This window comes from Achroia grisella, unplaced genomic scaffold, assembly GCF_030625045.1.
Source record: "Achroia grisella isolate CSIRO2021 unplaced genomic scaffold, CSIRO_AGI_Agris_v1 utg1360, whole genome shotgun sequence".
NCBI classification, from domain to species: domain Eukaryota; kingdom Metazoa; phylum Arthropoda; class Insecta; order Lepidoptera; family Pyralidae; genus Achroia; species Achroia grisella.
This window is the reverse complement of record NW_026712626.1, coordinates 848623-861208: the sequence shown is the minus strand read 5'-3', so window position 1 is coordinate 861208 and position 12586 is coordinate 848623. Positions and strand designations below refer to the sequence as shown.

The 12586-nt window shown below is 31.6% G+C and overlaps 1 protein-coding gene across 1 annotated transcript in view; it reads left to right on the top strand.

Annotated features, from left to right (window-relative positions):
* The window catches only part of LOC131855209 (uncharacterized), a 42725-nt gene extending 39292 nt beyond the window's left edge, over window positions 1-3433 (top strand). The window contains exons 18-21 of the mRNA XM_059206452.1: window positions 440-540; window positions 1049-1222; window positions 1724-1871; window positions 2121-3433. Of these exons, the coding sequence (XP_059062435.1) occupies window positions 440-540; window positions 1049-1222; window positions 1724-1871; window positions 2121-3312 (1615 nt within the window). The 3' untranslated portion in view covers window positions 3313-3433. The remainder of the gene's footprint in view (window positions 1-439; window positions 541-1048; window positions 1223-1723; window positions 1872-2120) is intronic.
* The last annotated feature ends 9153 nt before the right edge of the window (window positions 3434-12586 follow it).

Genomic DNA, 12586 nt, shown 5'->3' with positions numbered 1-12586 from the left:
TAGAGGGCTAACTGAGACGTGAGATTTTTATGGGCCGCAACCAATTTAACTGCACTTGCACCATTCTATGTATGTATACTTTTCGATAATGATGGAATTCCGATTACCTTGTGTCATTTTTTCCATACATAACGAATATCCAATAGTCTGTTTTGTGTAAATAGATCTTAAAACATCTGATGCAAATCGGCTATAGAATACTTTGATTCTGTAAGGAATCAACTGAACTAATGTAACGAACTGCTCCGTACGTAATTAAAAACCTATTATATACAGGGCAAAACAGAAAAAATATTTTAACATTTTAATAATTAAATATTATAAGATATGGAGATCGAATTCTTTTATTATCGCCAAATATACAATGTCCTTTATAGCAGAGAATACAAATAATTAGGTTTACCTATAGCGTAAATTATTAAGAATTACTAAATTTCAGGTGCTATGTAGGCCCAACAGATGATCAATGGAGACCGTGTAGTGAAAAATACTACCCATATCATCAACACAACGTGCCTCATCCCTCTCAAGGACATAGAGGTTAGTGATTTGTACTGAACTAGCGTTGGAATATTATCGAATATAATACGCAATGTATTTTTATTAATTTCCTGCAGAAAATTATTAAATATGAAGTTGTAATAAATATAATGTAGGACCATTGGTTTTACAACGATTATAATTGAAATAAATATATGAAAATTTTTTAATAAAAGTTAAAATATACCACGTCATGATTATGTAGATGAATTTATAATTATTAATTGAAATCAAGACACATGGAGTTTAAATTGAAACAAGTGTCGTATATATAATTTCAATATGCCACCATCAATTCTTTTTAAGGTTAAATTATTGAAACCCCTATAGTTTCTATCATATTTGTTGCTTAGTATTGTTCATATCTATATTTATCTATCTCTGAGAAAAGAGGGTAATTTTTTATTATGTTTCATGGCGTAGGAAGGCTTTGAATATCTTTAATTTTATTTACTTATTTAAGGGATGGTGGTAGTTTAATTAGTCTAGAATTAATGCACAATTTCAGATGATCAGCCCCGTCCATATCCGAGCAGACCTTGGAGAGGAAAACCTCCTAATAATGATAGACCAGGACCTTTCTTAGGGCCATATTTGTCAGAAAATGATCGTAGATATTGGGATAACCTATATAAAAATGGACCACAAGCATACTATGACCAGTATGGAAATCCATTACCAGGTAATTAGCTGTTTTGTATTAATATTGTCATAGTTAAATGAAATAATATGTATTAGTTATATGATTGTATTGCAAGAAATATTAATAAATTATATTGGATATATTTTGAGGCATTTTGAAGTAATTACAACTTCAAATTGTTAACGTTAATATACTTAAATCTCTTATTTGAAATTTAAGGGTATCAAAATGGTTAGAGATAGTCATAGACAATTGATACTAAACTATATAATACAATATAAGAATTACTATATAACAGTCACTGTTCTTTTTTTTAATTTCTCTGTAGATTTATTTCATTATGTGAAGAATTTATTGTTGGTTTTTTTGGAGTATTAAAATTTATTACATCAACATCACAGAATCTTCTTTTTAATTAATATATTTTATTATTCAGTATTTATGTCTCCACAATATGTTCTATACCTACATGTGTACAACATACCGAATTACTCTACAACATATTTTAAATACATAATATAGTATGTTTAATCTTTTCAGGATATACTCGAGTCCCAACTGCCAATCGTCCACATATCAAATATCACCACCACTACCCACGTCCACCATCAGGGCATTGGGTACCTTTATCACCGCATGATCCTCCAGAATTGGATCCTCCCCTTCCTGGAGGACTTGGTGTACCCAGGTAACACAATCTCATTGTTTTTATCTGAATTACTTCGATAATATTCTTCTCATATACAGTCTAAATTGAAATGAATAATTTGTTTGATGGGAAAATAATTCACCTAATCATGACATGTTCATGAGCTCTCTCACAACCACATGCATATCAATTATATGTCGCTTTTCTATAAAATGTTCCAGAATTTTGCTTTAAATAGCGAATCTCATTCTATAATCTCAATATTATAAATGATTATGTTTATTTCAGATACTGGCCAGTAGCATACCTTCATAAAGGTCCTCCACCGAATGTGACGTACTTTAGGTACAACGAAACAACTACAACTGAAAGGTATGAACCGTTACCACCCCGAAATCCTACTAGAGATAACCCACCGCCAAGGAACCCCACAAATGAACCTCTACCGCCAATTGTACCCTCTAGAGAACCTATTCCATCTGTTGTTACAAATAAACCAACAGATAATAGTAATCTTGGAGTAGAAGGTAGAAGTCAAAGAGATGAAAAAACTAGAGACTTGCAAAATGATACTAATGATGATATATTTCGCATAGATACAGATGAACTAAAAACTAGTACCACTACTACTACTACCACCACTATTAAACCTAATATATTAAAAGATCCAATCAAACCTGAAATTAAAGAAGAAGATATAATCAAAACCAATAATTCAATTGTAGAAATAGTAATGCCAGAAAATGTTAAGGAAGACAAAGTAAGTGATAATCTAAAAGGGATTGATGATAAATTAGATGATTTTACAGCAATTGAAGTGTTTGATATTGAGGATGCTAAAAAAGGAGATAAGCTGTCTGATTTGAGAACTTTAGAAGCAGAAGAGCGACAAATAGAGGCTATAGGAAGATTGGTAGCTTCAAGACGCGGGTCCAAATTAGTTCTAGAAAAACGTTCACAAAAAGAACTGGAAGCCAAGAATATAGCTGTTGACAAAGATTTAGTGGATTTTAATTTCGGAAATAAATTTCCTACATCGGAAAGAAAAGGAGTTATTCAAAGGGTGACAAAAGATGAAATAGAAAGAGAGAAATATAATGATAAAAGCTTAGAAGTGAGCGAAACAACGTTCGTAAGACCACCAAGAATATTGAGCACAACAGAAAATATACGTAAAGCCATCGTTAATGGAAAAGTATTTTATGACGCAAGTATAAGAGAACAAAGGGAGATCTTTTCAAATGCTACCCGAAAAGCTAAATCGTTTAGATTTCTAGAAGATTCTAGAGCTCCATCGATTTTGAATAATACCAACTTTGGTATTAAAAAGATAATTAAGGCTAGAAATGTCAATCCAGTAAGGAGAGTGAGAAGGGTATATAGAAAGAGATATAATCCCGGAGAAGTAAGGAGAAGGTTGTTAGAAAGAGAGAGAAGCACGAAGGCAGATGTTATTTTAGAAACCGCTAGGAAAGTATAAAAACTCAATTTTAATAATTTCGTCATTTATTTTAAATGTAGTATTTCTAGTTTAGACACTTTTATGATAAAAATAAAATCAGTATTAGTGATATCCGTGATTTTTTTAAAGTTTAAGTTTAATGAAGTAAAAAAATATAATTTTGAAAATGTTGTTCTAATAGCTCATAAATAGTAACTCAGAAAAAGTTTTTTATATCAATTTAATTCTTTAATTCAGACAAATTATTTATAACCTTTTTAACTTAATTTCAATTTAAACTATTTTATGAGTAATATTATAGTACAGAACCTATTCTTCTGATTTCGATACAATTCATTTCCTTTTTCGATTAAATATTGACTCAAAATATAGCAATATAAATAAAAAAAATACTGATATAAAAATGATTAATTAATTATAGTAATAAGTATATTAAATAGTAAATAATATAAATTGGCTCGGTGCAATGAATAAATTGTCAGTTTGACCTCAAAACGGAACCTTTTGGGTTGAAATGACGATATTTGCTTTATATTATGAGATTACTGTATTTGGCTTAAATCTGAAGGAGATAATTAAAGAAAATATATTTTAATAGATATAGGATACCTTATGAATATTCGGCTATTTACGTTCGTAGAGCGTTCTTACGAATAGAAAAATTAAGAAAATTACTCCAGAAATTGGAAAATTTTAGAATCATTTGCTATTTTCTTTGCGCGTTCGAATCTTCGCATATTACTAAGATAAAATAGTTATTAATATTTAAATAAATGTTATAACTCATTACATTTATCTTGACTCATGTTTGATCGCTTTAAGCTGTAATTATAATTTCTATATTATGTTACAAAAAATGTGAATTTCATTTCTCGGGTTTGATGCCAAATGTTGATTAATATTTTATTTATTTGAAGAAGAAGAATCTCTTAAATGCTTTTTTACAATAAAAGAATAAGTAATGTTATTGTTTAAAAAAACATTAATGAAATTAATCATTCATTAAAAACTCTTTATAATTTTATATTTTACGTAATAAGTCTTGCTTAATAAAATATTAACATACTTTACAATACAGACAATCATGAATTAATCATAAACATAAAATGAGGAAAATAAGTGAAAATTGCAATAAATAATAAAATCATGAAAATATATAACCTTTGTTTATATTTCTCCATAGTTTTATAAACTCAGTATTATTTACTTATTCAAAATTTTATTGTGATGTTTAAGAGTTACCAGACATTATTTAAAAATATATTAGTATATTTAATAACTATTATACTATTATGTAAGAGTGTACCATGAAATTATATGAAATTAAATGTATTTTCTAAAAATAAATATGTCATTTTATTATTTTATACTAATACTAGCGAACCGTCCCGACTTCGTACGGATGCATGCACAAATCATTGAATTTCTTGGCTTAGGCAGTGCTTACCTGATAGTGTGTTGTTTGAGGGTAGTTTATAACATTAAAAGCTAAAGTATATCTGGCAATATTGGGGATATTATGGGGTTAACACCTTGAGATGGGCTCTCTGCGCTCTTTCTAATTTAAATAGGGATGTTTTACTTACACCGTCCCAAGTATACAGTATGTCAAATACCATAATTTTTTTTTATCAACACCAGCGATATTGCAAGTGTGTATTTTCTTTATTTTATTTACTTTGGTAATTAACAGATTGCACAGATTATACACATTATTTAGTATTGCATAATTAGTAAAGCCAATAAGAGGTACCTCATGAATTTATCAAAATGTGTGAGAAGAGTGACATTATCAGTTACAATACATTATATATAACATATAACAACGTTATATGTAACAATAGCAAAGAAAAACAAATTGATCGTTTAAATACAGTCAATGCAGTCAAGGACGTCAGAGCCAAAATCAGAGAACAGGAGAATAGAATAGAAGAGATTAGAAAATAATTTATTAAAATAAACTTCATTTAAGCACTTTTGAATAGTCATCACAAACTTTTTAATCTACCGCTCAATCGGAAAGCTCGAAAAGAAATCACAAGAAGAATGAGCAAGAAACTTGTGCGTTGCTCTTTTAAATAATCGTTGTAAGTTTACATTTTTAAATCGAAACGTGTGAATACAAACTACCAACTAGCACTCATTTATTAGGGTCAAATATAAATACACGATAAGATTAGAGCAGACCAGCCCCTATAATCCGCACTCGTTCACGAGTATGATGTATGAGAAGGTAAATATAATAAGTAGGTTACATTACTTGAAGTTTTCAGTATGGTGTCGGTTCAGAAATACGATTGCTGGAAAGCATCAACACATTCGATACTCAGTTGCTATATAGTACTGAAAATAGAAAGTAAAATAATACTCAGTGATACAATGGTATCCCATTACAATATTTTATAACCCAAGAGGATTGCGTGCTATTAATATATGTAGATTGATATTGTATTTAATTGTTAGTTCCACTTTTGACTTACAGTCTATATGTTATATTGATATATAAGCTATATTACTGTGAAGTTTAATCAAAATCCGTTCAATATATTTTGCGTGAAAGAGTAACAAACACTCATCACAAATATTAGCATTCATTATATTAATAAGATTATTTTGCTTAATGAAGCAAAATAATCTTATTAATATTTAGCTTTTGCTGGTTTGTTACTCTTAGTGGCGTGTACCTTACTTACGGGCCAAAACCAAGGGTGTGTACGTGTATGTTTACTTATTGCCGACCTTTTAATTGTTGCGTGGTAGGTGTTCTGTCATTTTCATCTATTCCCAGGAATTAATTATATATACTTTATAAACATGTAAAATGGACACAATAATAAGTCACTCCAGTCTCTACAATACAGGCCTGCGAGCCTAGTGTAGAATTACAGTTAATTAAAATGTAAATATGTATTATGAATAAATATTATTATTTCACTTTTAAATACAAGGTTTTAAATATATGTTACAAATTTTGGTTGCAAAGGAGGACTTATCTCTAAAGGATCTCTTCCAGTCTAAACAAAACAGCGTGACACAGAATGTGGATTAATAGTATTCAACTTCCTTACTACCTTCCCCTTAACAAACCATTTCACTTATGAAAGTGTTACCCGACTCTAAGAGTAAAAGTGGTTAGTTTAACTCCACAATCCATATTGAATAACAAATAGCAATTATAAAGGTAGACTTAGACAAATAAATTTCTGTCATTACTTTAATTTTTATATTTTACACTATGTTGATTAACAGAATTTGGAAATAAAGTTATTTTAATACTAAATTGATTACCTAACCTAACCACGCAGTTTATATAAAGGTTTTCCAAATTATTTTCAATTTTCCACTTTACTATTGGTGATGATTATATATTGGTCTAGGACAATTCAAAATGATCAGTAACATCTAAAATTACACCGTTAATCATCCTAAAACCCCTATCAGTGAATGAAGCTGTAAAAGCTAGCTGCAGCCAACAGCATTAGAATATTTTAATTAAAAAAAAAGATGATGTTATGGTGAATCAATACTTGACCTGCCTATTCGCTTGGAATCCAACTTGACAGGAGCCTACCAACGACGTCCAGCGACGTCTCTTGTATTGTTTGTTGTCAGTATTTTCGTAACTGGAGAGTCAGTCAGAATTATATATTGATACACATTTCTCTTATCGCCCAGATTTGAACTCACGACCTCTTGGATGAAAACAACTACGACGTACAACTTTCACGTAAATATACACCCAAAAAATGCAATCTAAATTAAGAACTTCCTCCTCGTCGAAAGTGGCTGAATAATGCATACAGACAGAAATACAGACAGTTAATCACCGGATAGCATTACCAGACACAATTTATCAAACGTCCATATTAGTTGCGGTCATAATATTTATAACTCTACAAATTTGTTAATAACACACTATATTGCTCCGCAAAAACATGTAATATAACATAACTGAACTTGTTATTGTACACCGGAAAGGAACTTTCTCTTGTTATTTTTTGACCGCAGAGATTAATGTATAAATATCTGTATGTCTATATATCTATTTCATTTGTCTATGCACCAATTTTTTATAATTTTTTATTATGAAATTAAATTGACAGAGAAGTTGACTGTCTATATGCATGAATAATGTTAAAAAGTATAAATTACATCACATGGTACTCACTCCCCATGAGTCGACAAAGTGTGACATGGGAGTGAATGGGGTCCTAAATTTCATGACGTCGTATTAAAAAAAATTATAATAAGTGTTGTATTTAGTGTTTCTAAATATAAACTATTAACAAAAATAGTTCAATATTTCAAAATTTCTGGCATCACATTAAGATAAGTGTGACTAACTGTGACAATGACGTGGAGAGACGAAATAGTGATAATGACGGGGAGAGACAAAATTGTGACAATAACGGGCAATAACAAAATTGTAACAATGACGGGAGAGACGAAATTGTGACAAAGATGGTCAGAGAAGAAATTGTGGCAATGACGGGAAGAGACAAAATTGTGATAATGCCAGGGAGAGACGAAATTATGACAATGACGGGTAGAGACGAAATTGTGACAACAACGGGGAGAAACGAAATTCGTGTGACGTTGTAACATGACGCCCTTTTAATACCTTATTCGTTGCCATTTCTGCGGACTAAGATATCATGTCAAACTAGCAGTAAACACTATATCACTAGCAGAAAATACCAGAATTAGTACATTCAAAAGGACTACTTAAATTACACAATCATGCATTTAAAACATCCACAACATATATACTCCTTTGTTTATTTGTTATTGCTGGTTTAAAGATATTTTAGACCAGTAGTTTATTTTAATGCCTACAACATAATATTATTTACATAACAATAGGTAAATGTAGGTAGTATTAATTTGTTTAGTAGCTACCCTCTCTGATCCCTGATATTACAAATAAAAACCTAGCCTTGTTGCTCAGCACGCATGGACGAATTTCGAAGTGTGATTCTACTTATATGTTTACATTTCTTGGACCCTACTATATATTTGGAAAATGCAGAAGAAGAACAAGCATTGGAAAAAACATAAGGTTTATAAAACATAACTGCCTGTTTTTTTTTATAGTATAGGGGTCAAACGAGCTTGCGGCTCACTTGATGTTAAAATTATTACTGCCGCCCATGAACACCCACATAACCAGAGGAATTGCAAGTGCGTTGTTGGCCTTTTAGAGGGAATAAGTTCTTTTTTTGAAATTTTCAAGAATGTTTGTCACCTTTTCTGGACTAAACTGCTGAATGCATCTTAGCAAAATGTTGCATGAAGATGTATTGGAATACAAGAATTAACATAAGCTGTCGTTTATCTCAATAAATAGCAAATGAAGTCGCGAGAAGCAGATAATCAGAAATGTGTTGACATATCAAATGTTCCGTTAACCATGTCAACTGTTGACAATGTTGACGACCTCAGGGGTGTAGCGGTTTAGCATATCGCTTTACTTCCAGTCGCGAGTTCGATTCCTCGCATAATCATGAATACAAACATTTGTATTGATGATTATTATTATTTGTATCGGTTTGAGTGAATTCTATGTATATTACGTATATAATTATCAATATAATATATCTGTGTATTTATACCAGTAGTCTAGTACCCATAACAGTAGCTCTGGTTAGTGTGGCACTAGAAGGCATTGACTGAATTATCCTTTGATATTGTTATTATTGGAATCCATTAAGAAACTAATTCAAATGTTCTAAATGGTTTTTCTAACTTCATACTACGTTTATAACCGCTGATTATGGTGGTTGTTAAATTGCTCGAAAACGCTATATAAGACATGAAATTCATATTTATCCCCGGTTACGAGGGAAAGTACCACTTTCACTGTCTACCAGCCGAGTAAAAGTGTTATTTGAACTGTCTTCTAGATGTTATTACAAACTTTGATGAAATGTAACGCTCTTTGGTTCATTGAACTTTACAGTTCACTAATTAAGTTTATCAGTATTTTTTTTAAGATGATAATGTTATAGTTCACAGCCTGCGCTAACGGTTTACGCTGGCGGGGTACCAGTGGAGGATGATACGATTAACATGATATTAGGTCAGTTAGCCCATCGTGGAATTTATCATGATGGTTTCCAAGGGAACTGCGTGAAGGTCAACCTGACATGGTACTTTGCTAGCAATGTGATTATCAGTCCATATTAATAACAATTCCTTCTCCCCCCCCCCCCCCCCTCTTTGATTAATTCTACCCCCAAGGGAATAAAATAGCGGATGAAAGTTTGTATGAAACTTTGTCAATATTAAACGGATAGGGCTGAGATTTTGCATGGATAAAGCTACTATGACGTAGGCATCTCCTAAGAAAGGATTTTGATAAATTCCATCCCTAAGGGGATAAATTAACTCGAGCGAAGTCGTGGGCAAAAACTAGTTTTATCCTATAAAAGAAACAATGCACTTTATGATAATAGCAACTTGGTTGCAATTAGTTTATGCATATATTTTGGGATAGTTTATATTCTATTGTTTTAGTGAAAACATGTTCACCTTATTTGACAATGTATTGAGGTGATGAATAATCTTATAGATACACAAGTGGCTCAGATATTTTCAGATTTGCCAGCGGCAGACTGTAAATAGTCATCTGCTTGCGTACCTTAGTTCATACTAGCTGCTTTGTAAACTATATTTCGGTTTTTTTTAAAGGATATTTATGGAATGGTGCACCCGCCTGCGCTATCGGTTTACGCTGGCGGCACCAGTGGAGGATGATAGGATGAACATGAAGTCAGATCCATTAGCACAACGTTATTCACTAGGAATTTATCATGATGGTTTCCAGGAGGAACCGCGTGGAGGTCGATCTGACATGGTACATTGTTAGTAATGAGGTCATTATTCCACATTACTTACAATCCCCCTACTATATTTCGGTTGTAGGGTGCAGATTAGGTAGTGAAAACTCAGTTTAGAAGTTTACTTTGATATTACGTTCAAACTTGGGAGATGAGGATCTGGTTAAAAACACGCACCGCAAAGGAGCGTCCTTTTGCTGCCTTTAATTAAGTACCCTTTAAATGTATTTTCCTTTATAATATAATGTTATATATAGCACATAAGTATTGTCACTTATATATGTAATCACATTAGAAATTAATTTTCATTGTACATTTTTAATTTAATTTTAATAATGCGCAGTGCATAAATGAATCTATGTTTGCCCAATGGTTGACTGGGAGAAAATGTCTCAAGTTGATAAGTCTGCCATCTACACTTTTATTATGTATATTTGTGCATTACATAAGTGAATAATATCCCAGGCCAATTCACACAATGCCGTCCCAAGTTAAGCTTGTGTTATAGGTACTAAACAACTTATATCTACACATATGATACTGATATAAATACATAGATTTTTTTTCGTAAATACATACATAATAGATATAGAAAACATCCAGTCCAACGCAAATAATCATACTCATGAACTACTACACTACATTCATGATATTTCTCTACCAATCCACAAGTTCTCATTACTAACCCTTCCTTATCCATACAAGAACTTCATACAACATTCGAACAAGCGGTAAATAAGTTTAACAATAAATTCCCATATAACTAGGTCTAATGTTTAATAATCTATGAACTTTATTAATCTGTGAAGGGGCGAAATTAAGGTCATAACACACATGTGCTGTACATTCCGGTCTTGAGGAAAATAGTGTAATGACAATGCAATATAATGAAGTTGTTTAAGAATAGGTGTGTGTATAGTCCTCCTTAATACAGCAATGGATATAAATGGCTGATTATGATCACTGTACATCTTAATTTTTAATATAAAGCTAGGGCTACATGCAAGAAATGTAATTAAAAATATACTTAAAAAGTAATTAAATTTAATAAATAAATGCGAATTTAAATTATTGGACATTCAACTTTTAAATGCCTGATAGTATTTGAATTTAATCAGTATATGCTGTACATTTCAGTGATATAGTGTTTTGGCTACTAATTCAATATAAAACTGGCAATAATACTGTTACTATTTTAGAGCTGCATAAGTTGAAGTTTTAATTGAATTTAGTTTTTTGACGGTTTCGGTGGTCTAGATGCATAGTACATCGCTTTTCGATCCGTTCGATAAATTCTCGCACGGTACAATCATTTGTATTCATGAGTATGATTGCTTGTCTCGGTCTGGGTGTTTTCTATGTATATTATGTGTATATTTACAAAAAATATATATCTAAGTATTTATATCAATTATCTAGTACTCATAACACTAGCACTGCTTACCTTGGGACTAGTAGGAGCTGTGTTAATTGTTCAGGATGGTTATTTATTATTATTTATTTATTTATGGACATTTAATCATACCTTGTAATTACAAAGGGTAAAGGTATACCACCTAAATCCTCCAGAATGGCAACCACATCTTTACCATGATGACCCTTGAATATAGGTGACAGTTATCATTCAGCATTAGTCCTGTCATCAGATTTGTTTGCCATTGCAATTGTAAAAAAAAATATTCTTACGATCATAAATTCAAATTTATTCTTGAAAAGAAATTGAAGTGAATTGTATGTTTCAAACTTTTAAATAGTTTTCTCTGGCTTTCAGGTCAACCGGATGACAACAGTAATAAAATTATTTCACGGACAATATTTATAAATTGCATTAACTGGGTTACAAATTAAAACTATTAAAATGCATACAAAATAATAATAGAATAACATTTTTTGCGAATGCCAAGTGTGTTCTAAGCTTAAATATTCAGTTGCGTGACCTCAACACTAGTATATGACTATTAATGTCTTGGTACGGTTAGCATGCTTTTGGCGTATGATTAAATTTAAAAAATGTTATTTTTATTTTTGAAACTATATATTTTTTTTATTCGGTTGTTTGGACTATTGTCAGGTGCATGAACTTGTAGCACTGCGACCTACTTAGATCTATTATACTCGCCCTTTTCAGAGTTCGCTACCTAGACCCGTCAGGGACAAGAATTGAAGGATATTCTTAGGCGCGATTGTTTTTATCTCCTCAGGAAAGTGTGAGCTCCTAGTGGCGTTTCCTCTTCAGTTTGAATTGGTTTTTGTTTTTTTTTAAACTATAACTTCCACATGGTAATTTTAGGTAACTATGACGTAGTCGAGGGTATTGAGTAGTCATGCTCACTAAAATGCGCCGGTGTAGTGGGCCGGGTCATTGAGGTCCCTAAAATATGGTCGAGCGCAGTGATAGCTGGCTCATCCGTCATACTCGTGAACGAGGGCTGCTTGTAAGGACTGGTCTGATC